This window comes from Centropristis striata, chromosome 6 (genome assembly GCF_030273125.1).
Source record: "Centropristis striata isolate RG_2023a ecotype Rhode Island chromosome 6, C.striata_1.0, whole genome shotgun sequence".
Lineage (NCBI taxonomy): Eukaryota > Metazoa > Chordata > Actinopteri > Perciformes > Serranidae > Centropristis > Centropristis striata.
In genome coordinates this window covers 20,232,038-20,258,915 of record NC_081522.1, presented here as the reverse complement: position 1 = coordinate 20,258,915, position 26,878 = coordinate 20,232,038, and the positions used below count along the sequence as shown (strand labels likewise).

General features: G+C 40.0%; 1 protein-coding gene across 4 annotated transcripts; it reads right to left on the bottom strand.

The window, feature by feature from the left end:
* Nucleotides 1–6,261: 6,261 nt before the first annotated feature.
* Nucleotides 6,262–26,827, bottom strand: mterf2 (mitochondrial transcription termination factor 2). 4 transcript variants are annotated; one of them, XM_059334745.1, is made up of 2 exons: nucleotides 26,738–26,827; nucleotides 6,262–7,508 (listed from the first exon to the last, which is right to left on the bottom strand). In XM_059334745.1, exon 2 carries the CDS (start codon nucleotides 7,480–7,482, stop codon nucleotides 6,355–6,357), a length of 1,128 nt encoding a protein of 375 aa, XP_059190728.1. In that variant the 5' UTR covers nucleotides 7,483–7,508; nucleotides 26,738–26,827; the 3' UTR covers nucleotides 6,262–6,354. The 4 variants fall into 4 exon arrangements, with proteins under 4 accessions (XP_059190728.1, XP_059190729.1, XP_059190727.1 ...); XM_059334746.1 differs by lacking the exon at nucleotides 26,738–26,827 and adding an exon at nucleotides 26,681–26,703; XM_059334744.1 differs by lacking the exon at nucleotides 26,738–26,827 and adding an exon at nucleotides 8,862–8,919.
* Nucleotides 26,828–26,878: the final 51 nt, after the last annotated feature.

Here is a 26,878-nt window from a genome sequence, read left to right as displayed (position 1 = left end):
GAACAATGAGGTGAGGGCTATTTAACCCTTTATCAGGCAAAGAACTATATTTGGTAACTTCAGGTAATACTTCGAGAAAAAAGTTGCAAATTTACTAGATTAAAGTGGCAAATCTACAAGAAAAAAAGTTGCAGATTTAAGAGATTTAAAGTGGCAAATCTGCGCAAAAAAAAAGTTGCAGATTTACGAGAAAAAAGTGGGAAAAAAGCAACTTTTTTCTCCCAGATTCACCACTTTAACCCTTCATAGGACATTCATTGAAATACTTGCAAATTCCAAATTTCAACCCGAGAGATTATTGGAGGATATTACATACTGCCAGAATGTGTAAAAAAAAAACATACGAAAATAATATTTTGAGAATTTTTTTTACGAGATTAAAGTGTCAAATCTATGAGAAAAAAATGTGCAGATTTATGAGATTTAAAGTGGTGAATCTGGGGGAAAAAAGTTGCCTTTTTCCCACTTTTTTCTTGTAAATCTGCAACTTTTTTCGCACAGATTTGCCACTTTAAATCTGCAACTTTTTTTCTTGTAGATTTGCCACTTTAATCTAGTAAATTTGCAACTTTTTTCTTGAAATATTACCAAATATAGTTATTTTCCTGATAAAGGGTTAATACTCAGTAAATACAGTACTTGTTTTAAACCTCTTCAAAGTGCATTGGTCTACAACAGGTGTTCCTCGGATTAACTGGCTTTACTGAAGTTCAGAGCAATAAAACTACACAGTAACAACAGATAAAGACTTTCTGATTTCAGTTTCACTGTCTGTTAGCTTCATAGACTGTCTCAGACCACATAGACATCAATCTGCTTACATTCTTCTCAGAACCAGACAGACAACTTTCATTTCATCAGTGAAAATGAGAAAACATGATGAATGGATGGCATTGTGTTGCTTTTCAGCAACATTAACAGCCAACGTTTAAATGTCAACTTCAGGTCAATTTGAGGTCATGTCTGCTGATTCATTCCTCATTTCCCATGCTTGCCTCCACATAATGTGCAGCACACAGCCATCCTTATTATCACATGCAGTTTGGTGACCTCTGGTGGTCCCCAGCATAGCTTCACCAACATTAACCTTACCTGCAGTGTCTCTAAAGAATTTTCAAGCACGTTTGTGTTCTTCCAGCACCTGAATGAGGAATGAAACAAAGCAGCATTCTTACAGATGGTATTTTGACTCGTCATAGCAGAAACAACACAGGTGTTTCTAACAACATTAAGAATGTTAACAATGTCTGTGAGTCTCCAGATAAACCATCACAGTGAGCCAACATGTTCAATCCCAGGTCTCACCTTCTTAAAAACAAGTGAACCTGGTGATTAAAACTGGTAAAACACTGAATAAAGTATTCTCACCTCAAAAAACAGCGTTTCTCTGAGGCTGTCCCTGAGGGTGGTGAGCCGAGCTGCTGCTAACATCTGCTCAGCTTGTTTTTCTGATGACTCAAGATCCAGATGTTCGATATCATAAAATCTTTCACCCAGTTAAAATATATAGTTAAAAGCAACCAGGATCTAAAAGTCGTATATTGAAAACATGGCTTAAAACAGAATAGTAGTAAGTAAGTGATGCATGTAAAAAGGGAATATGATGCTATTGACAGGCAACCATATGAATCAAATCATTACCTTGATTTAAATTAATTGATAAGCTTTGAAAATTGTTGGAAACACCTGGGATAATATAATTACACAACTCCAAAACACATTTAACAAATGTTTTTTTTTAATCTTTAGGTATTTTGATGCCAAAAGTTATACACGGTCACCCATAAAGTTGGAATAAAATATATGTTTTTTACCTCTTTCCATTAAATGATTGTGACAATGTGATTTATTCTCGACAGATAAAGTGTTTATCTTCTCAAAACTGAATTAATCAATCTCTTCCAAACATATCACAATGAAAATGAAACCACAATTAACAGAGTATTGTGTCTGAAAACAAAATTATTCCAACTATATGGCCGGCCGTGGGTTATACATTTGGGGACCCTGCTGTGAAGATGGCAGACAGAGCAACTGGAATATATTTTCCATCATTTTTCACAGGAAACATTTTGACTTGTCACAGTGAGGAAAAGCAAATGTGTAACTTATAACATTAACAATGGCTGTGTTCTTTTTATGTGTCCCAGTAAGCCACGACAGCACGACAGTCAGCCAGCATGCAATACCAGGAAACCAAAGGAGCTAAATGGAATTCAGCCGTTATTAATTGTATTGGTTACACTTGTTTATAGTAGATTTCAAAGAAGCAGTGTTCTGAGTATCAAGGACAACCACTGCTTTAAATGGTCATTGCAATTATAAAATGCGTTAAAAGAATGATTGAAGGTTTCAGAAGATGGAGTGACAGCGATATGATCCCAACAGATTGCACCACACCACAAGCTACATTACCAGCAGTGACAAATTAGATCTGAGATGTGGTGTTCAATATAGAAATTTATTTACCTTTTGTGCATTGAACGTCCATCAATGTGAGTGACATTTATTTCCCTCCCACAGCATGTACAGGATATTTGTGTTATCTCATCACGGTGCAGGTAGGAGTCACTTTCTGAGAGGCAAGTAATAACAGAAAACAAACTTTCTGCTGTGGGTGGGGAGAGGAAAGTTGAGTTGAAATCCTGGTCTATGAAGCAAATGTGAAGGGGGGGGGGTAAATTTACTAGATTAAAGTGGCAAATCTACAAGAAAAAAATGTGCAGATTTAAGAGATTTAAAGTGGCAAATCTGCTCGAAAAAAGTTGCAGATTTATGAGAAAGAAGTGGGGGAAAAAAGGAACTTTTTTCTCGTAGATTCACCACTTTAAATCTCTTAAATCTGCGACTTTTTTTCTTGTAGATTTGCCACTGTTAGAGCGTACAGCTTTTACAGCTTCTACCTCTCACCCGGGTTCTTTTTCCTAAACTTGGTTTACAAAACACTCAGGACAAATGAATAAAGTCAACCATTTATTGAAAGAATCATAGCCAAATGCAATGCTCAGCGCTGGACTCTGCCAAGTGACCCCAATGGCATCACAGGACAAAGTGCTTACAAGCAACTCTGATTTTACATATAGCTTCTTGGATTTTGGCGAAATCCCGTACAATGGGTGGGCTCTTTAACGCAATTGGTCAATTTGGAAATGATATGCACTGGTTACCACCCATTAACCAAGCATCTGGGGATTGAACATCTCACTGATCAAACTTTATGTGTGTGTGTTGTTGTCTGCTGAAGCTCCACATCCTATCCTCTGCTCCCCCATGCACACCTTTCCTGAACTCTGAACTCTCCTAACCGTAAATGACCAGTCCTGTCAGTGTATGACCAAGTTCAGGTCAGAATTGTAAGTCTCAGGCAACCCCCACTCCCACACCACTTTAATCTAGTAAATTTGCAACTTTTTTCTCGACCCCATTTTGATATCCACTGAAGTTACCAAATATTGTTCTTCGCCATATAAAGGGTTAATATGGTTGGTTTGTTTGTGTTGAAGTTTGATGTATTTTTTTTATGATGTTTCACATATAAGAAATTGAATAAAAACTTGAATAAAAAAATAAAAGACTTCTCTATTGTAATTGAACTTCCTTTAACCAGCCCGGCCCTTTTCCTTTCAATGCATTCATCAGGCAGCCACCACCACATGTTGACCTTTGACCTTGTGTTGTGCCTGTATGTGCTCTGCTCAGTGTTCACACAGTGACAGCATCATCACGGACAAACCTCCAGAAGCTTTTCATCAAACCAAACATGATGTCTCTCTAGGCTTTGCTGTGGTTAAGCTTCTTTCCAGTATGAAGCATTTGTTAGCTTCCCTGCCATATATAATAGTGTAGATTCTAGCTTTAGGTTTTCCTTTGTGCTCAACACCGACTTTTGTTTGATTTGACTTTTATTCTACTTCAGTTGAAAAAAAAAAGATTCTTTCTTTCCTACAATAGCTGCTGTTGATGAATACACTTCTAAATAAAAAACATAACTCACACTTACTTCAAATGAGGAATATTTAGTACAGAGGTGGTCTTCCGAGCTCTGGCTTCCGCTGGAAATCATAGCTTTTAATTGCAGATGTCATCTGCTTCTGCTGAGATATGACCCATAAAAGCAATTTGTTAAGCGTGGCTAATATCAACCAGTGTCATGTTTGAAATGAAAAAGGACAATTTATACTCCCTCTTATTAACCTCTCTGGCTTGTCTGTGTAATTCAACAGCACGATACGCCAACAGAGGACAAGAGGACAGTGAGTAAGAAATAGAGGTGACTTGCATTTATACACCTGAGGCCTCGTCTCCTCCGCCTCGCCTTGATACATCCTGATGAACTCCTTGTATTTATTGCCTTGCTCCACTGAAAGACACAACCATGATGTATTTAAGAAAATGTCACTGATGTTTGTGTAAAATTAGAAATCCTCAGTACATCAGCTGCAGTGTTCTTGAGGTACTGTTGTCGCCCCCTCGGGGGTTTCATGTTGTGAATGGTTTAAAAATGAACTCTAGTCAAGCATCCATCTGCGGAGCTCAAATTCATTACCAGATGCACTCACTTTCGCATCATCTGCCCAGTGGCTATCGCCATGACTACGGAGCCATGCTGAGTGATGCAGGCAGCAGCAGATGGGCAGTAGAAGTTGTTAACGTATATAACCCTCCCTTCCCCTCCCTCCTTGTCCTCCCTCTGGACACACAAGTCCTCTCTCTTTGTTGTGACCCCCATCGTCCACATTACGACAGCGAGGGAACCTTGAGGCATAAAGTCATGGCTTCATTAGCTGTGAAGCTCAGTCCCATTAAAGGCACTCTTGCGCATGTTTCAAGGGCTTTTTCTGGCTTTGAAACATTAAGACACATTCAGAACAAGACAGGGGACCATTTTACAATGCCCTCTCTGGGTTAGACAATGCTAAGTAAGATTGTATATTGATTTTTGTGGCCTACACTAAAATAAATGTGGGCACTAACCCAAAAGCAGTCTTTTTTACCTCCATTTGACGCACACAGACAATAAAAGCTTATTAATAAAGCCAAACCTAATGGAAAATCTATTTTGCATAAATGAACTGAAACTCAACTGCTTTTTGAATCCGTTCAAATAAACCACTTTCTAATCAAAGGAACTTAATTTTCCGTCTTTTTGTATCTCATCGTGTGGGTGCGTTTGAATTCATTTGAAATGATAATGACATTGTGAAAATGGCTCATAATAAAGTGTCTCCATCTGTAAAGTAACAATAAAAATCTGAGACACAGTTAGATTTCCTCCCTGAGGGGGACAGTTTGACTGCCAAGAACATTGTGTGAAAATGAAACACTTGCACAGGCTGTAAATAAAATGCTCTGAAAAGCCTTGTTTGTCCACAGTTATACTCAGTAATACATTTGATAGACGAGTCAGCACGCCCGTCACTATGCAGTTATGTCATGCAGCGTTTTATGGAAAGTTATTGTAATGAGGTGACTTGGAAATAAGCTGTAATAAATTCTTTATTTCGCCAGGGACTACATCTTCCCTAAAAGCGTGACATATTTAGATGCCGTTGCATTTTGTCTCACTTTAAAATGTCACATATAACCATCCTCAATTCTTACAACATGAATTTACACCTGCAAGAAAAGTGTGCTGCTTTTCATTTTTAATGCCATCAGACTTGTTGAGAAATAGTCTGTTTTCTTTGGTCTGAACTACAAGTGAAAATTTTGAATTTGATGCATTTGTTAAGATTCACACTATCTCTCAGAGGAAAATCGAGGCTCATTGTCACATGACTCACACATAGTTTGTTAATTGGATTTTGATTACTTTTTCTTTCCACAAGGTTGGCGATCTTGGCAGCACAAAGAGAGTTTGTGAAATAATTTTCACTGAAACTTTGACGGTGTGTGATCCGTCACAGTTTGGAGCACATGAAGAAAAACTTTGTCTTTGCACACAATAAATTTTGCATTTTGAGATTATTTTCTGTCGTTGGCTCAGTTTGCACTCGCAGGATTCTTAACTGTCAAGTTCAATGGCATTGTTGTTATTTGTCCAACACAGATATAAACACATATATCTGATTATTAAATGCTTGAAATTAGTGCACCTTTAAACTTAAAACACTTTAATCTGAAAATTAAAATAAAAAAATTGGACTCCAGAATGAATGTATACATTTACAAAAAAACAAAGGTTTATCCGTTCAACATTACATATCTGGTCTGTATCTTGTATTTTAATCAATTGAATGTACGTCAAAAAGGATTTGCAAATCATTGCATTCTGTTTTTATTACATTTTTGCAGCGTCCCAACATTAATTACATAAATTAGGGTTGTAGACATTCAGTTACAGCTTTTTTTTTGTCAGTCGTCTCCTCTTAAAGGGGCAACAGGGTTAAAGATTGGTCTTTCTCTACGTAGCTGTAGTTTTCCACAGCTAATCTCAAAGTCCTTCTTAGTGCCATTTAGAGCCTCCAGACTTCCTGTCCTTACATCATAACCAAGCATCCTCAGTCGCTCTATGCGATAATTCACTATCTGCGTGGTCAGCTCCAAAACTGTGGGAGTCTCTATGATTTGAGACATGCTGATCCCAGCACTGAGGAGGCCCTTAAAGCGCTCGGCCAGAATAACGTCAGGGTAGTAAAGTAGAGCCGGGCAGTTGATGATGATGTCCCGTAGCTCTGCCTCAGAACAGCCCATGGTGTCCTGGGAGTACGCCAGGGTGCGGCGCATGCTCTCCGGGTTCAGCTCGGTGACAAAGCCCCTGAGTTTAGAGAGGAGGCGGAGGAGCTCGGCCGTGCTGAAGCCCTTGTCTCTCAGGAACAGCAGGTTCTGCTTCAGCACCTCAGGGGGCTTGAGGAGAACAAACGGGTTCTGACTCAGCAGCTTTTGAAGCCAGATCTTCATATTGGCCTCTTCACCCCCGAGCTCCTGGTAGGCCTGCTGGAGGGTGCGCACCATCACCTCGTTCTGCTCTACTGGCCGCCTGAAGCTCTGGGGAGCGCTGGCCATGAGCTTAGTGATGATTCGCTTGTTGAGGTTTAAACTCTGGAAATAAGCAATGTTGTTCCGCTGGTTGTCATGGTGACTGGACGAGGTGAAGAAAGAGGCTGGGAATTTCTCAATGATACCAACCAGCTCTCTTTGTTTTGGACACACAGACATCCACAGCTCCCTCTGAGCCTGCATCTGCTCTGGGTGACAGAGGATCGCCTCTGGGTGCATCGCTAGGATCCGGGAGATGATGGAGCCAGAGGCTCCCATGTCCTTCAGCAGGTCAGCTACCTCATTAGCATAGGCTGGGCTCTGATGCAGGACCCAGCCCTTAAGTTTCCGGACCTTCTGGATGTCCACAGAGAGATCATAGAGAGCCTGCACGGTCTGCTGGTTCTCTGCTGAATTCAGTGTTGCACATGGTCTCAGGTGTAAAGGCAGAACCGTGGCACGTTGGCACCGGAGGCACAGGGATGTTGCGATCAAGCGCAACATTTATGCAAAGTCCTGAGGCAGATCACCTTAAGGAGCAAGAGAAGAAAGAACTTTAGGAGGTGACAATCAAGCAGGTGGCAAACATAACTTCTTACTATAAATACTTGTACTCTTTGCAATGACAATAAAGGTTCATTCATACTGGCATCATCTTCTGAAGTAACAATTCTCGATAAATTTCCAGAAACTTTTCATGGGAAGTTAAGCTATTCAAAATTTTCAAAAAACATGACGTTTCAACAGAGTGTCAAAACAATATTATATATCAAGTCAAAGTTTATTTATAGAGCACATTTAAAAACAACCTCAGTTGACCAAAGTGCTGTACAGTTATTAAAATAGAATAAATCACACACAAATAGGTATAAATAAAAACAATGAAACAATAAAATACTAAAAACAGTAAAACAATAAAATATTAAAATAGTAATAAAAACTCAATCCAAAACAGAGTTAGAGATAAAAATAAAAAAGACAAATAAAAGGGTAAAAAAAGTAAAATATATATTTGTATTTGTATTGATATATCTAATTACTTATTTAATTACCAGAAATATGTTATATCTTGATGTAGCCTACATCTTTATTAAGCTACAAAATTACCTATATTATATTATGATTTTGTCCATATTGCCCATCCCTACTGTTCCATGGTTACCATGCAGTACAACATTAACCATTAAGCTTTTAAATTGATTGGTCACTTAGTCACACAGTCAAGAAAAGTGAAAGTAGACAAACACAGTCGTGATACTGCAGTATATGAACCTCTACTAGTACTATTTTTAAACTGACATGCTGTTTTAGTGAAGTAATAACATTTTCTCATTGAATCTCCCTGCTTTGATTCGGATGGTACCCGGTTGTTTACCTTCTTTGCTATTTTATGTCTCTCATCACAGCCCTGCCTACATAAAAACGGATTCTTAACAGTAGATAATGGTTATTCCGCACAGCTGGTACCAGATGTGTTTAAGGAGATAGTGGAAGAGCGTGAGCTAACTCGTCGATAGGACTCGATATATCGAACCATCGAGTCAATAAACAATCACAATCAGCTAACTGATTCAAACACCTAATAAAGTACAATTTAACTCGGATTATTTTCACGCTGACAGTAGTTACATGTCAACAGTTTTCCAGGTGATTTCAAAATAAAAGTCTTTTTGAATCAATGCCAGCATTTTATTTTTAGAAACATGCCAGGTAGTTAGCTTGCTAACTAGCTAACTGCTCGTACAGACAAGAGCGCCGTGACGGTGTATCACATAATTTATCACCGTGACTTTCCACGGTTACTATCCGTAACTGTTGACAAACGTCTGTATATATGTTGAGAGTTTAGTTTGTCTTGGTATTTTTGTGAGGAAATCAGTTACCTTTAGCAGCGGTCAGAGGATGTGACGTTTTGTTATGGAACGGTTTCTTCTTCTTCTACTATTACTCTGGGACATTGTATGCACCACAGCGCCATATAGAGGCGGTGCCTGGTACTGCAACGCAGCACTACTGACGCCTAATAAATTCAAATTTGACCCTGAAATAATTTTGATTTTTTTTTTTAATTACATCATCAAAGAATTTAAAAATGTGTTGATTTTATACTCCCAATGCCTTATTTCATTCCTCTTTCCAAAGCTCTGCTCTTTTACTGCAGCCCATATGTCCAGAAATTAAATCATTTTGGCAAAAGTCTGTATCTCAAACAGCAGTTGGTGTGCCTCCAAACCCTGCAGCATACGGGGCCCTGATGAGTGTAATCAGCGCTGGGCTGAATTGGACTGAACACACAGAGAGTTTTCTCGCAGTTGGTGCTTAATCATGATGCTTGATCACCAGCTCTGCAAGCTGTTCCCTCAGCAGCACGGAAACTGCTGCTGCTGAGTGGGTAGCTGGGTTCATTATAGTTTATGTACTAGTAAACAGATGATATGCCTCAAAGGAAAAACAGGTTGGTACACTCTTTCTTTTTTAATACCCAATATGTTGAGGGGAGCGAGCTGGTCATCAGAGTGCACTGAAAATTATTACGGATCGTGTTCAAGCACAAACTCAGAAAACAGGAACATAGATTTCATCTTGCATATGTTTCATGGGAAACAACTTTCTTTACAGTGGAAGCATAAAAAAACATGTGGGCCTGCTGAGCAAACAGTGTAATCCACTCTTCTTCTCTTTGCAGTCAACCTGTTAAATGTTTCACTTTCTTGTTTCAAAGGTTTGAGTGAAGTCATGCAATCGGTACCTTCCCTTTCTTGCTACAGTGCTCCTGTTGTTTCTGCAGGAATGAGGAACTTAAAACACAACCAGAATTGTTTTTATCTAAATAAAAAAGATGCCAATAGAAGCAACAGCACTGAAACTGTCAGCGGGCGAGACAGACAGACCAAACCCAGTGTCATAAGATACCAGCAGTGTACAAAATCCTTTAATCCAAGTTCCCAGATCTGTTTGAGAATGGGATTGAATTCCTATAAAGCACAACTGATAAGTATATGGTGTAGGATGTATAATTTCGCAAGACATTACATCACATTACATGTCATTTAGCTGACGCTTTTGTCCAAAGCGACTTACAATAAGTGCATTTAACCTGATGGTACTAGACATAGACCACAGGAATCACAGTAAGTAAGTACATAACTTTAAGAGCCAACTGGCATTGCAAGAGGAGTGCTATATGTTAAAGAAGAAAAGAAGAGAAGAAGAGAAAAAAAATAACAAAGAAGAGCATTTATATATATATATATATATATATATATATATATATATATATATATATATACATATATATTTATATATGTGTGTGTGTGTGTGTGTTAGGTGACCATGACTTAACCGAGGTATTGTTGGACATAATGCTTCATACTCATGGTGACTTTGTTGTGTTTATTTAAAAGGCAAATTAAAAGCATCAACTGTAACCAGGTTACAGGACAGACACCACAACTCAGACAACAATAGCATTAACATTAGACAATGTGGAAAGTTTTGGATTACATATTGGCACACAGATATAAACAAATGCAATGAATAGGAAGAGAAAAGGAGAAGCTTTTCCAAATTGCCAATGGCCAAATTGTGGCACAGGCTGTCAGACCCATTGCAGATGCTCACACACTGGGAGCCGTTTTTTAGAGTTAAGAAGTAAAATATGAGTCACCAAAAAGGAAATTTTGTCCAGAGGAATTTCCGAAAATTTGTTGTTATTGTCCACCTCACGAGGGTGGATCCATTCACCTTTGAGCTTGTTACACAAACACACACTGGTGGCTAAAGCCCGGGGGTTTTCCAGGCCGTGTGCTTTTCCTCTGTCATATAACAGTAAGGTATTTTTCGGGGCATTTCCAACCTGAGAAACCGAAACCAAGCGATAAAGAGATTGCTTTATCAAGGACTATTTTCCTGATAAAGCAGCCTTGAAAACACACAAAGAGATGAATTGTTGTTTCCAGTGTTTTGTTGTGTGAAGAGGAACTCTGCCTTCCATTGTCTACCACAGTTTTTTATCTTGCAATTTCCTGAATGTGCAGTTTAGAAGTAGAGGTACTTGACCTTGAATGCAACACTGGGAAGAAATGTATTGATTTTAGGGTAGTAAAGATATCTTGTGCCACTTATTAGCTTGTAAAGAGCCATTACACAAGACCTCATAGGGTGAAGGAGTCAAGTAGTATGACAATAGCTACATCCAGTTGTTTTATTGTAGATCTAAGTCAATATTTGATGTGTTGTGAAATATTAACTTATTGGGCAGAACATTCTGCAAGCAACTGATCTTATTAACTCACAAATTAAGCTGTTTAGCATCAGTTCAACCTCCTTGCTATTTTGTGTGTTTAAAAAACAGATTACACATTAACAAAAAAAAAAAATGTGCAAAATTATGAGGCCACGAGTTTAAGCAACAATGACCACAAATATTTTAATACTGAGTATTATTTGACTTAAGGGGACTTTTGACTTTTGATTTTACAACTTTGATTTTATCATATTGCTCAACTTTTGCATGATATTACACCAGATGACAAACATTCTTCCAGCTTATAAACAGCACAATTACTCCTTTGTCAATGCCCCAAATAAAAACAGTCACAGTTCACCTGATCTGTACTAGATTTAGTTCAGATTAGATGTACTGACTGTTAAGAGCATGTTGGTACAGAAACACTTTGCAAATAGTGCTTGTTTGCTATATTCCTGCGGAAACACAATTTCCCATAAACACTCCCTGTTAACTGCTGTCAAGCCACCTTGCACGCTGATCGACCGCACCTTTAGCTAAACTAAAACCTGTCCACCAACACAGTTAATGTGCAACCAGGAGCATAACTATTTTTTATGTTGTCTCTTGGCTTTTGTTTAGTTGTATTGATTGTCTCAGATATGTCACAATTTTATAAAGACTCTAATGACTTTAATTACTTTCCACCCACTCCTGTCACTCGGAGTCCCTTCACCTGTGTGGGTGTGTGTCTGCAAACCAGTGTGTCTGTGTGTGTGCCACTCTGAGAGTGAGAGTGTGTATGTGTTGGTCCGTGGAAGAATGTGAAGGAGGGAGGAAACTGATATTAGCTGGAGGCGGGCCTTAAGTGACAAACCAAAGTGAATACTTACAACAGGCTTAGTGTAAGTGTGACAAACACATGGCCCGGGACACACAGACAACATGACCTCCAACAGGTTTCTAGAGTTTCTGCTTCTTCTCCTCCTCCAGCAGGTCCACAGTGAGGAGGCAGAGCCGGTGTTCAGAGCAGAGGACAGCGTGATCGAGATGGGATACTGCTTCGGAGCGGATTATATTGTTGTATATAGATGTGCTCCGGAGGGAGACCAGCTGCTTGGAAACTCCAGTATGCCCGTTACACCTCCTGTGGACTTCCAGGGCCGCATCAGCATCAGCAAACATCAGCAACTGCTCGGGCTCCAGATCACCCATCTCACACACAAGGACTCTGGGATTTACAGGAGGGAATGCTGGCAGAACCAGACATTAGTCAATCAGCACACAAATCAGCTCTTTATGTGCGACGAGGAGGTTCAATCTGAAGAGATCGTGAACGAAGATGATGGAGGGGCTGAGCTTCTGTGCAAAACCGCTGGCGCTGGTTTGGCTGGAACCTCTATGCGCTGGTACTATGAAATGCATCCGACTTACAGCCCGACACTCTTCCTGGATAGCAGTGTGTCTCTGGACCCTCTGGTGGACGATCTGAAGGGTTTCGTGGAGGTCAGAAACAACGGTGTGTTGCTCTTGGTTCACAAGAGCATGTTAAAGAATAACCAGCAATTTTACTGCCTGGTGAGCAAAGGTAAGCATTGTTTCAGTTTTCAGAACATGCACCCAGCAGACCGCAGTGAGAACAGGGAGTTTTTTGCCTCACCAGGAGAAATGGTTGAACTCAAATGCCCTGCTGATGGTGAAAACCAGCAATGGGAGACACCAATGGGGAGTATCAATGGTACCAAAGAGGGGGTGTTCATATCAGTCGGTCCCAAATCTGAAGACTTCTCATTGGTTATTCCTGTCTTCTCTGAGGAACATAGTGGGGACTATTCATGCATCTCATCGTCTCTTGAAGTGCAGTACTTGCTGGTTCTTTGCCCCAAAAAGGATCCTAAACTAAAACAAGTTACTGAAGGCCATAGTGTTTCGCTGTATTGTGACGATGGCAAAAATGTATCCCAAAGGGTGCAGTGGCACCGCCAACAATTATCAGGGGACTATGAACTTATCCATGACTCAAAGCACAAGAATGGGCCCATCCCACAGAATCTGAGAGGCAGACTGACTGTCTCTGAGGATGGCTCCTTGCTGACGATCTCCCACCTGGAAATGAAAGATCGAGCCAAGTACTCTTGTGTTGTTTTAGGGGAATCCACTGATCCCCTGGAAGAGGATTACGATTACGACGCTGATTATAATGAGGGACATACTGGGGACGATGAACTCATTGACGGCAATTTCTGGGAAGACACATACAGTTGCATCTTTAAAACTGATTCAATTTTGATCCCCATCAAGAAATTAGATGAAGGTAAGGCTCCTGTGACCTTGGATCCTGTGCCCTTGGATTCTGTGCCCTTGGATCCTGGGACCTTGGATCCTGGGACCTTGGATCCTGGGACCAGAAACGATCAAACTGGCCCCACAGCTGATCCGCCAGCCGATAATGTTACCGGCTACATTGTGGCGGGCGTACTGGTGGGGCTGCTGGTGGTTGGAGCAATCGTGGCAGTGATTCTACTAAGGAGGAGGGCAAATGCCTCAAATCAGCAGGGAGGAACAGCCTCTCACTCTGGACCAAACGCCAATGACATTAGATTGAACGTGGATTCTGGTTGTACTCAGAGGTTAACTGATGAAAATGCAGCTTAACAGCTTTTGTAAAGTAGCTCCAAGGCATTTTATATCCAGAGGACATTAACCGTGCTATTAAATCTATCCATAAATCACCACTTGGTGATTTTAAATCGGTCATATTTATACTTTCGGGTTCATGTTGATGCTGTCTTGACCCCTTTTCTATCGGTGCTAACACTGGATCTTATACAGTAGAATCTGATAAATGCAGTTTCCTCTTTCAAAATCTAATTTTGTCTTGTGACTGAAGATATCCACAGTCTTTCATTTTAAAAAAGAAAAAAAATGTCAATGCTGTTGCAATGTCTATCAGTGCAGCCAGTTCAGTGTGAACAGATGATATGGTGTTTGGAACACGTCCTAAAAATGTGGCATGTCTGTTATGTGACAGAAAATGATGACTAAAAACCAGTCAGCCTGCTCTCCTGTCAACAGATTGTTTGGTGCCAATAAGGCAGAGCATAACTGCCAAAAAGTAACTGAAGTTCAAGTGTCAAAAGAATCCAGACAGAAAGTAATTTCACTGTGACACACACTGCATATTAAACTAATGAATATAACTGCCGGCTGACTTTTTTAGTTAATATTTCTTAGTACCTCTATAACTTTTTCTATCAATTGATTTTTTTCCCAGTGCAACAAGCTATAAACATAACATTAATTTACTATGACCTCATAAAGTTGTTATGGCGTGTTAGCAAAAAGTTGCCTTTAGCGCATGTCCAGGGGGTCGGCAACCTTTACTAACAGAAAAGTCATTGTTGGCAAAAAATGTTTTTAAAATGTTGGAATGGAGCCGCAAACCTTATTTTGACAGCCTGCTAATTCTTAATTAGCCTACCAACAATACCGATAGGTCACAAGGAGCATTTATTAGTTTTTGTCAGAATGCAATGAGGACCCAGTGCAAATGAGACGCTGCACATCAAAGAAATATCTCAGGAGATCTGGAATCGAAAGCTAGCCTAGCGAGGGAAACTCAAAACTAGACTTTCATAGGCTATGAGGCAGATTTTAATTGTCTAAAATGTTATTTTTTTTAAAATGGAAAAAAAAAAAAAATAATAATAATAATAATAATAATAATAATGCTGTTAATAAGATACACATTTTCTTTTACAACTGAAGTATATAAATATATTTTGGCTTACACCGATAAAATTAACTGTAAAATGTTGAGAAATAGCAGCTGTAATCAATTTTTTGGTCACAGCCAATGGGAGCCACTGCAGACAGCCTGAAGGGGTTCATGAGGCTCCTGAGCCGCAGGTTGCCTACCCCGGTTTTAGATAAATATTTACTCTACTTTTAGCTCTGTTTTGCTCTTCACCAACTCTTGAGGGAAATGTCTTTAGCTGCTAAACCATAGACTGTATATAAATATTGGACGTAGTCACCGTGACTTCACCCATTGGTTTGTGGCCCGTTGGAAGCCTCGAGTTCAGCGTTATACTCGTCACCATCTTGTTTCCGATACGCGGAGCAGACCATATCTGGACTGTGGAGGAGGAGAGGGATCTGATCACTGACTACAGCCTCTCTACACCTCAACCTGACTGAGAGAAGCTGCTGCTAATTCATGTTAGCATTAATTGGAGCATTAACTGGGATGTTGGTTTTGGCAAAATAAAAAAAAAAATGTATGTTACTGACCTCAGAAAACCGAGCAGCGACTCCTTGGAGTGTCTGTTAGTCCAACCAAACGCTGAACAAGACATTTTAACTGAACAAAACGTTCAAATAAACTGTCATTAAGTGAAAATACAGTGAAAGGGTCAAAGTTATGAGACCAAACCGCTAAACGTCCTCTTTTCTATCTATATAACGTTATATATAACTTTATTGACACGTTACCGTGGATACGCATTGCTGTGCTTCTCTCCTGGTGACGGCTCGCCTTGTCAGTGACCTGTCAATCAAAGGTAGCCACGCCCCAAATCATACGATTCTTTATCTTCTATTTTCCTCTATATGGGGCCATTATTAAAACTATTGACATCAAATTGTCTTGAAGAAAATTTTTTTACTCGCGATTGAGACCATAGTGTTGTCCTGAAATTTTTTTCTGAGGTAATAAATCAAGTGAGAATTTTTACATTTTGCACTGAAATGAATGGGCAAATTTTTTTGGCAGTCAAACTTAGCACCCCCTGCTGGAATTTTCGGTAGAATGCAGCTTAAGGCACTTCCTGGTTTGCCTCCATGCTCAGACACGGAGATTGCCGCCTGTGCTAAACGCTATATTATGTTTAGCTAGCAGCTAAATGTGTCTGTCTGCAGTTTAGTTGTGGGCAGTTAGGGTAAAAAAGTTATTGTAAAAGTAATTTTAAAGTTAAACAAATTGACATAAGTGCCAGAAGTGAAGCAGTTTCAAAGCTAACGTGGACCTTGTCGTTCTTTATACTCCAAATCCTTACTTTCATTTTTGCTTTTACCTTTTGTGACATCACTTCCACTTGACGTCTTTCATAATTATTATGGCCACCAGAGGGTGCCGTTAACTACAAATGTAAATATGGGTTAATTTTAAGCTGCTGGACAAATTACAGATGTGCTTGAATTTAGGGTTGGACGGTCTCGAAATATTGATTGGTGCTACTTTAAAGAAGAAATGCTAACCTTTTCCCAAGGAAGAATTATTGACTGTCATCATTTTTTTGCAAAAGGTCAACAACGAAATAGCAGTAAACCAAACTGGTCCTGCACTTTTTCTGCTTCAAACAATGTTTCTTATATCAGATATTATTCAATAACCATAAAAAATGTGTTTTAGATGTGTTCCACAATAATTCACAGTAAACCAGGCCTTTTGGCTACATATACAACCATAGAAAATCAAAGGTACATACACAAGATGTCCCCACTTCTTCTCAATGTTTCCAAAAGGCTGGGATGTGTTATTTAACTATGTACAGCAGGAGGGACAAACAAACAGTACAGTTGACAGATGCACGTTTATGTATCTTACATGTCTGTGTGCAAGCTGTCATCTCTCTGATCAACATATACACCTTAGGCTGTCTTATCCAACACTGCAAACATAAACTGCAATATTGAATCAATATCTGTTGTAGCTCCTGAGTACTAAGCAAGTTTAGCAGCACGCTGCTGCAGGTGGAACATCACTATTGATCCAATATCACAGTTTATGTTTGCCAAACACAAAATGTGATACAGTAAAAGTATAAAGTGATTGTATGTGTTATTGCCTAGCTGACAGTGCTCATATTGATTCAACTGTGCATTTTATTATACATTATAATATAAAGTGGGGTGTGCTGTTTGTATTTTAACAAAATGTGTGCCACAGAGAGTGTCATGAAATTGAATAAAAACTTCATAGTTTCATTCAAACTATGACATTGAAAATGGTTCGTCATCTTGTAATCTTATTTGTTCAGCTGGAAGAACTTCCAAACTGAGAGAACAGAAGCTCGTCTCATTAGACTGCGATTATCCATCGAATCGATAACCTGTTTAGAGTTAATATGCAGCAGTCAGAGGTTGTTTAGCTGCTGAAAGGAGACCCTGAGCTCCTCGGCAGCACAGCCACTGACAAAGTCTACTCTACATACTATATATATATATATTTATATATATATGCACACACACACACACACACACACACACACAAAAGTGTGACATTTACATTCTCTCCAAAGCACTATCCCAACCTGCTGTATGTTTATCTGTCTCAGATAGCTGCAGGTTGTTAAGCTGATCAATAAATTTTCTTTGCAGTTTTACATGTAGATAGCATTTACATTTTATAGCCAAAAGGCTTTCATTTATTGAACCTTAAATAATGGATCTTTACGACATAATAAAATGGAGGGGTTTATAAAATAATTTCATCAGGTGTTTAAAGTCTTTCCTCAGCCTTTATATAGACAATCAATTTCAATAGTTGACGCAGTAGTAGTTTCATTGTGGCATTTCTATCTGGAAGGAGAACGGAATGGAAGAATTAGAAAAGTCTTTGGACATTTTATGTCACAAGTAGACAAATGTATGAATAGAATAGTTTGACATTATGAGAATTTAGCTTCTTTCTTGCCAAGAGCGAGATTCAAGAATTGATACCACAGTCACGGTTGCAAGACAAATATGAAGCTGCAGCCTACAGCCGGCTAACTAAGCTTAGCACAAAGACTGGAAACACAAAACCACAAAGTGACGTTTTTACGCTTTAGTTGAAATATATGGATTTGACAAACAATATAACATGTTAAATGGAGGGTTTTAGAGGTGCTCAGACAGATTTTGTTGAGTGGGCTGTGGTTGCATGTAGGTAAACAATCTATGTGGAGAGCAAGAATGCATTAGCAGCAATTGTCTCTCATCTCCAATTAAAATCTTCATTCTCAAATTGCTAAACATACTGTAAACAACAGCCAGTGTATGAAAGAAAAGTTTTGGCCCAAATTATCCTCATCTTACAAAATATGAATATTTAGGGGTGTGCCATATCGCATCGTTCACGATAATATCGGTATATTTTTTTATGGTTAAAAAAAATGCATATCATGATATTGGCAACATTCCTACTTCTTGATGTAGTGGCGTAAGGTTAATATTAGCTAACAATTAAAGTTGTTTTAATCACAAAAAGCTACTTACTGTCGCTAAACACATGCAGCTTTCAAAATAAGGGCACAGTGTGTTAAGAGAATCCACCACAGAACTTACAAGAAGACTGTCAAAATAAGATGCCTTAAATAAAACATACAAGAACCTTTATTCTCCTTTACAAAATGGTTATTTTTATTATTTGCTCATACTCAAGAGTCAAGAATAATTTTTTTTGTATTTGGCAACTGTTGAGATTCGCACTTCACACTACATTTTAGATTAATTAATATTGTGAAACATTCATCTAACACAGGACGGTCGCTGTTTTAAACATTGTAAAACAGAAACTGTGGTTAAGTTTAGTACAGATCAGCATTTAAAAAAATACTTCCAGGTGTAGCTACTGGATGCTGTTACGTGTAGGTGACGTAAAAAATGAAGAACATCAGGAATGACACATATATAAGTTAATTTACTGGGTAAATTAACAACGACTTGACTTTTGGTTTCCTTTGGTCTGCTGGGTCAAATACCCGCGTTGTTTGACCCATCCACCACCCCTCCCACCTGCTGGACTTCTAAAATTGTCCTCTGCTCCTGTCATATTTACTACCGTCACTAGAGGTCGCAGCCAACAACAAACATCAGTTCGTAATGAGCTGCACCTCCTGGCTCACATTTATGTGTGTTATCTACAAATTATACACTGTAAAAAAAGATAAACAATAGCTACTCAATAAAATTGAGGCAACAGATTGCACGCAATATTATTAATTAAATCTAACTATGTTACAAGTTGAGTTAATAACAACTTAACAGGAAGTGCCTGTCAATTAAAAACGGACTAATTCTATTGTGTTGGATTCATTTAAAATTATCTTGATTTAGAATTACATACACATAAAGATTATATTCAATGTGATCAGAATAGGTAGATTCTATCTCAAACATTTTTATATTAAAGTTACTTAAACAACTGCCTCAAAATCAAGGACACATTTATATTTAATACATTTTATCAAATATATTAAGTTTACTTAATTACAGTGTGGTGCTTTTTTTCTTAAAAAGGTTTAACTTTGAACAGCTGCACCCAGAGGTTGAAACATGAGCAGACAGATTAATTTAACTGGCTACAGCTTCATATTAAGCATAAAAACATGATAGTGGAATTATTTTTTTCATTTTACTCATAACATTAAAGTGAATAAGCATATTTCCAAAATAGTTGAAGATAGATAGCTGTCCCCACTATCTGGAATCATCCATATTGCCTCTAACTGTAGGCCTAGTACTGTGGTGCTACATTACTTTTGACATGCAGGGGTTAAAATGGGCACTAATGCAACCAGTGATGCAGTAACCAGCTGAAACATTGATTATTCATTGAACTGAACATTTTTGCACTATTCTTTAAGCTTTCCATCTTGAAACACAACCTGGAGATGTTTTGTTTCAGCTATATTTTCAGCTGCCAGATTCTATTACTCCCACACACTTAACCTTTTGGAGCCCTGATAAATATTTATGTTCCACAGCAGTGCCAATACATCTAAAGAAGAAATATGGTTTCTGTTAGGAAATATTTGCTCGCCTGGTATATATAAAATACTAAATCTTATTCCACCGTTGTTCTTAATTTGATGTTGGGCCAATATCTGACACAGCAGCTGCAGTGAACAGGTGGACTTTGTGAAAGACTTTACCAATAGTTTCCCTTTTATTATATTATCTGGCCTTTTGGAATTGTTTCTATCAAAGAGATAAATAAACACAATGTTGAGGTCTTGCAAAAAACTTTTCTCGTTTTTTCCGTTCTATGCTAACATTGTCTCCCAGCCCACAGTTTTATAACCCTGGGATTAGGCACTTTTATTTAAAAAAAATGCATTCAAAGTATTAAAAATACATAAGCTCAAAATCAACCAATTTTATGAAAAGTGTTATATTCAGAGAGCTGAGCCATGACTCAAGCACAATAGGTATGAGTAAGAGGAGGAATTTGGACGACCCGCCTACAAGGTCATGCTTTGTTTTCGAAAATAACTTTATGACGACATGAATACTCACAGGACAAGGTGAGCCATGTCTGTTGGCAGAGGAAAAAGCAGTGAGATTTGATACCAAAGTCTAGCTGACAGCTTGATTAAAAAAATAAAAATAAATAACAGACATGTTTCTACACAGACAAAGCAGAGGAGTGAAAGACAGAAGGAAGGAGAGAGAGTATTCCATATTTGCCAGTTAGCTTTCCATACGCCCCTTCACTGTCTTGATTGATGGAGACACAGATGTGGAAGAGGAGCAGCTGCTCGGCGCTCTCAGGTGTAATTAAGAAAGGGCTCGGTCACACAGAAAGGCCCCCGGGAGGCCCCGACGGAGCGCAGAGGAATCAGCACGCCTCAGAGAGCAGCGAGATCCAGCAGCAGGCTTCCTTCGGCCTGTTACAGTGAGAGACTTTAAATGGATCGGCTTAATTGTCGAGGCATCTCTCAGACCATCTGTGTGTGTGGGAGGGCGTGTTTCAGCTGCATGTCTGTCTCTGTCTGAGCTGCATGTGTGTTCGAGCTTTAACTGCAAACCATCGTGGTGGCAGAGCAGAACTAAAGTTAGAAAAATAATAAATGAAATCAGCCAGGAAATTGTGTTTCGACAAGTTGTTACCCTGCGTCTCTTGTGTTCAGTTGGACTCGTACAACTTCTACAGAACACACCGAGAAGAGTGACTCGACTCGCAATTTGGAGATTATCTTAAGTTTTCTCTCACACATACACATGCACATGCGCACAAGCTTGTCCATTTTTGACTGCAATGCAACAATCAAAATTACAGCTAGTGGATGTTGACACGATCCCTCCTTGGCCTCCTCCCAGGGCACCTCTTTCTGTCCGATCAGGAGGCCATGTTCTGTGGAATCAGCACGTCTGCTCGCTGCTCCCTGGTGGCTGCCGGGCTTAGCCTGCTGAGGCCCGATCTGCTGTAATTTGCCAGGCCCATTACTCCCACAAATGTGATGGCTGTGAGCCCTGTGAGTGTGAAACAGTTGGTGGGATAAAGAGCGATAGGAAGAGAAGGAGAGAGAGAGAGAAAGCAGGGTATCTCGCTATTGCTGCTGTCCAGCCACAGTGTTTGAGAGTGTGTGATGCGTCGTGCTAATGGCACCAATTATGCACCAGAGAGCACTGCTGATGGGTTGGCTTCACAGCAAAAGTGTTGGGGGAAAAAAACGGTTGCAAAGGGAGGCCTTTAGGGTCCAAAAAATAAAAAATGAAAAATACGATGTTAGAGGCAGGAGGGAGACAAGCCACTTGGGGCTTTTCTTTCCTAATAGCGGTCTGCTTGCTACCCAGACATGTGGAGGTGTCTGGTTGGAGCGCAGCCACGCAGGAATTTATGTCTGTTATTTTCAGAGAGGCAATTCAAGCGAGACCAGGACCAATCAAACGCTCTCAATAAAACTGACTTCCCTCTGGAAGTCTCAAAGGCTTTCAGTAGATTTGATTTGAAGTCTATAACTTAGAAACTAGTGGGCGTGGGGCTGAGATGCTGTGATACTCGCTCTCTGTCAGATTGTAAAACTTCAACTCCCCAGTGTGATGAAACTGTTGGAGAGCAGAAGGTGCATCACAAGTAATCATTCTGTTTTTCTGTAATCCCCCGGCGCGATTGTGCTCATTGTGTGATGTTTACAAGCAAAATTTAATTTATCTGCTTTTTCATGTGTTGGTGTAAAGCATCATAAGGGAACATTTTGTAAAAGTCTTCTTGCAAACAAAAAGAGAGCTAGACTAGAAAATTCTTAGTCATGTAATTGGCTCCTCTGGCATGTAAGAAGTAAAAGAGACGTCTATGAATGCCTTGATGGCTGCCAAGAGAAAACTTTAAAAGCAGGGAAAAAGTTTTAATTTCATTACATGGCGTTGAGCTACCCCCATGCATACAGCAGATAATTACAAGTCTGTGCTCAGAAGCAGATTTTTTTTATGCACACACAGCAGGGTTCAACAACACAACAGCAGAGCCGACTTGCTCGCTCATGTGCAGATGAAATAAAAAAAAAAGGGAGATCTCGGCAGACAGGGGAGTGAAAATGAGACCATCTATATTCAAGAGATCTCTCGTTCAAAAACAATCACACAGACGTGCGTCGTGAAAGCAAGCCAGCACAGCCACACCTTTGATGCACAGATGGCGTGTGTAAACTGTCTCATTCTCCCTCCTGCTTTTCCTCTCCTCCTCTCCTCTGTAATCTCTCTCTCTCCGCCTCTCTCATCCCTCATGTCCCACATTCTTCTTTCCTCTCATCATCCTGTGTGTCACTCAACGGATTTCTCTCACTCTGCCGGCAGCAAAGCACCTCAGCTTGCAACCCGTCCCGCCTAAATTTAATAAATGAAGTCTTGCAAAAAAATTGGCAAGCTGGGTGGGAACACCACGGCTGGGTAAATGTTAGCTGAAAGCTTTGGTTTATAAGGACGGTCCGCTCCTTCTGTGATGTGGAGTTTTCATAGAAAACAGTCAGCGATGGGATTGTCTGCAGGCAAGACAAATTTATGCCAGATGATCCTCTTCTCCCTAAATGGCTTAGTGAACAGTGAACTGAGGCGAGCCCGGTCAAGAGTTCTGTGGGCTTAAGGATAATAAGCAATGAAACAGACTCAGACACTAAGTCTGATTGGGGTCAGCATCGATGAATTCAATCACGACCTCCCATTAACAGTCAAGAAATGTTAGGAAAAAAAAAAAAAAAAACATATCTATTGGTATTTTTTATAAACACTTAATAAACATGGGCTTTCTCAGTGTTTAAAAGCAGAAATTATGTTGCTGTTCTCATTCACTGTTCATACTAATACCTACGGAACCGACCTACAGAAAAGTTAAGGGTGGATGGACATACATGTCAAAAAACCAACCAGGTCTCACAGGAATCCGTGGAATAGCCACGGATTCGCTTAACTCAAAATCAGAATAACTCAAATTTCCGTGAAACTGACACAGATTTCATATCCCGTGGCTAGTCCATGGATATTTTTTCCTATTGGTTTGTTCCAAGTCACGTGACTTTCAAGGTCCCAGCGGTCAGAACAAAAAACATGGCGGACAGTTCTCTCATTTTTAGTGACAAAATCAATATTTTGACTTAGTTTCTGCATAAAATTGGATTTTGATCACATTTCTAGCGAGAAATATATGTTTTATTTTCTAAATATTCACTCAGTGAATGTACATAATCACTTTGTATGTTGGAATCGCCACGGGATATGACTGTCATTAACTTGCATTGTAACGAAATCCATGTCAGTTTCACAGAAATTTGAGTGATTCCGTGGCTATTCCACAGATTTTGAGTTAAGCAAATCCGTGGCTATTTCACGGATTCCTTTGAGACCAGGTTGCAAAAAACATTAATCCAAGAGACTGCTGTTCATGTCTACTTTGAAACCGAAAGTCCACATTGTAATTTTCAGTCAGCTTGTAAAGTAACCTTCATTCATAATGTCATGTCATGTTCTACGAGACGTTCTATATCGCCTCGGTAACGAGTAGGACCGAAAACAATAATCTTTGTCTGTTTCACAATGTTAACCTAAAACAGCAACCTTCTGACTGATTCTCAACCTTAAATAAAACACTCAAACACTCTAATATGAGATATCATACATATTGTAAGGTTAAGAAGGTTCAGAAGTTAATATAATTTATATTTGAGTTAATTTACTAAAAGATGCTTTTACAATGTTATAATTTTCATCAATTGGCTGTTTGTGTATTTATGTTGCACATTTATTATTTACATATTTACATGTTGAATGTTGCAGCTGCGTCTTTAAGACAGTTTAGGACTGGCTTCTGATTGGTTGATTCAGTCTGGTGGGATGTGAGAAACCAGGAAGTGAAGTTGTATTGAAGTTTGGTGACTGAGTATAAAGGCTGTTTGAGAAAGTCATCTGTCTCCATCTTGCTGTCTCTCCTTATAAAGTGATCCAACCACCACACATCAAACCCTCACGTTACAATATCATATTGTACGAGTAGCATTGACCATCACGTTTGAGTGGGTTTTGGTTTCATGCAGGTAAACAGTCCATGTGGAGAGTAAAAGAGGTGGAAATCACTGGCTTAAATGCCGAAATCTCAGAACCCACTAGCTGTTGTCTGACAACAAGTCCACATTTTTTAATAGCTTTTCCAGTCGTAGACGTCATCTTTCATCACCAACTCCATTCTCGCATCTCAAGTTGCCAATCAGACATCAACGACTGGCACACAAAAGAGGAAGTCTTGGCCCAAATATTTTTTTATCAAGACATCTGCTAGCTACACTAGAAACCCGGTGTAGAAAGACATACTGGCCCATTGGCCCAGAGGCTAAATTGTCATAGGACAGATTGGTTCCAGGATGGGTAGATTTATCATGGTATTGATTTTCTCATCTAACGCCTGGCAAGAAACTGAATAAGCACATTCCAAAGATGTCAAAGTCTTCCTTTAAATGAAATAATTGTGTGTCTGCATTGTGTTATTACTGTCCAAACCACAATAACTTGGTAGAAGTTCTTGGATGTTGCCAGTGCAATACCAGTGAGAAGTAGAGAAAGTGTGCCCTGCGCTGGTTGTTTGCTGAATTAAATTTAGCTGTCTCTGCTGGCATACCAGTGGGTGAAATGAGATTTCTTTTCACCTGCTTATTGCACTTATAGGCAGGGAGGGCTGAATAAAGGGCCTGTTTTTTTCCCTCGCTCCTTCAAATGAGATGGAGTGTATAGAAACACTGGCTTTCCTCCACAGGCAAAATTCCTGCCTTAGATAACTTTAGTGAGACCTGCTTTGCCTTGTGACAAGCTGACTGACAGATAATCTGACTGACGGATCGCGTCTTTAAAAGAAAGTGGAGGGTGCATAAAGGTGCAGGAGTTGCCAAGCAAGCCCTGATATAGAAAAAGCAGTCAAGGAGACAAGGTTATCCACAACAGTTGGGAAATTTCAGCTGAGCATTTCCATCCACTTTCTGATGAAAGACTGCTGTCATGTTAAACATCAGATATGGGGTGGATCACAGAGATATTGGGAAGAAAAGAGTGCAGATTGGAGAGGCATTTGTTGAAAGCCTGATAGTTCTGGAAAAGAGAAATGAAAGGCATTCCAAATCTCTAAGCGCCTCTGATTTTGTGCTCTTTGCATGCGTGCGTGGTTAGGAGCAAAGTGTGGGTATAGCTAAACAGGGAGGCCCGTGGAGGATTCAGTTTTTTCACTCAAATTTTTCTTATCGCCTGTTTCAAATCTCACCAAGAAGGTATGTGGGCGTTCGGCTGCTGGAAACTCGGGAATCGATGCTGTAGGCAGGCAGAGCGAGGGATCATCGCTGAGAGGTGTGGAGGACAGGACACTCTTGTCTCACTCGCCGGGCGTTCTTGGCAGCTTGTTGTCCTTTGTGTGTGCTTGTGCGGGTAGACCTTTGGCTGGTAATGTGCCTCAGCCCTTTATCACGAGAAAAAAAGTCTGTTGTGTATGTGCGTAGGTAGCCCCTCTGGTTCCAATTGTTGAGATAATTTCTTCCTGCCTTTTGGTTTTGGTGTTTTTCACTTGTACTGCCTGAAAGGTTTTAAACACAGGTTAGATGAAGGCAGAAAAAGTTGGAACAACCAATCCCCCCCCCCCCCCCCCCCCCCCCCCCCCCGCTCAAACGCTCAAATCATCCAACAGCAGAAATGATACAAGTGAGGAGAGAGATGCAGCCGCAACAGCGACAACATTTCACCGATCTGTCTGCGAATCACAGTAAAGACACACTTTAGCCAGCGTGACTCTGCCACAGCAGGAGATAAATCTGAAAGAGCGCAAACAGAATCGACCCCCATTCCCAGGAGTAATGGAGCTGTCACAGGCTAAGTCTGACCCTACGGTAACCCCCCGGGGGCAATGATATGGCACCCATCCCTTCACACTGGGAGTCGGCAGCAGCAGAGTGAGGCTGTACATCTGATGATAGCAGTCATCCTCACTGGGATGAGGAAAAATAGAGGTCATTGTGCCACTGTAATCTCATGGGAGAAGTGTGTGAGTTAGAAACCCCTGCAGAGAGCATGACAGTGACAGAAGGAGGAATGACACTCATGGTGGGAAGTGGTTGTTGAGCTGATGGAACCTGCCTCCATGAAAAATAGGACATTTCTGCTTCTCTAACACCTGCACACACATCAAATGATAATGGCAACAGAAGCAGGATCAGGTTTTGGTTGGATTAAGTCATAGCTCACCATGTTGGCTCAGCCTGCAACGATCACATGCATTTTCCAAGACGCAATGAAACGTACCCTACGGCATCAAAGCGTAATGCACTGCGAGGCAATCCTGCATCCAATCTAGACACTCAGCTCCAGTAGCCTGTGTGGTCTCTGGAGGGGAGAGACATGCCTCCCCGCTCAGCCTCTCGCCGCTCTCCATCCATGGCGCAT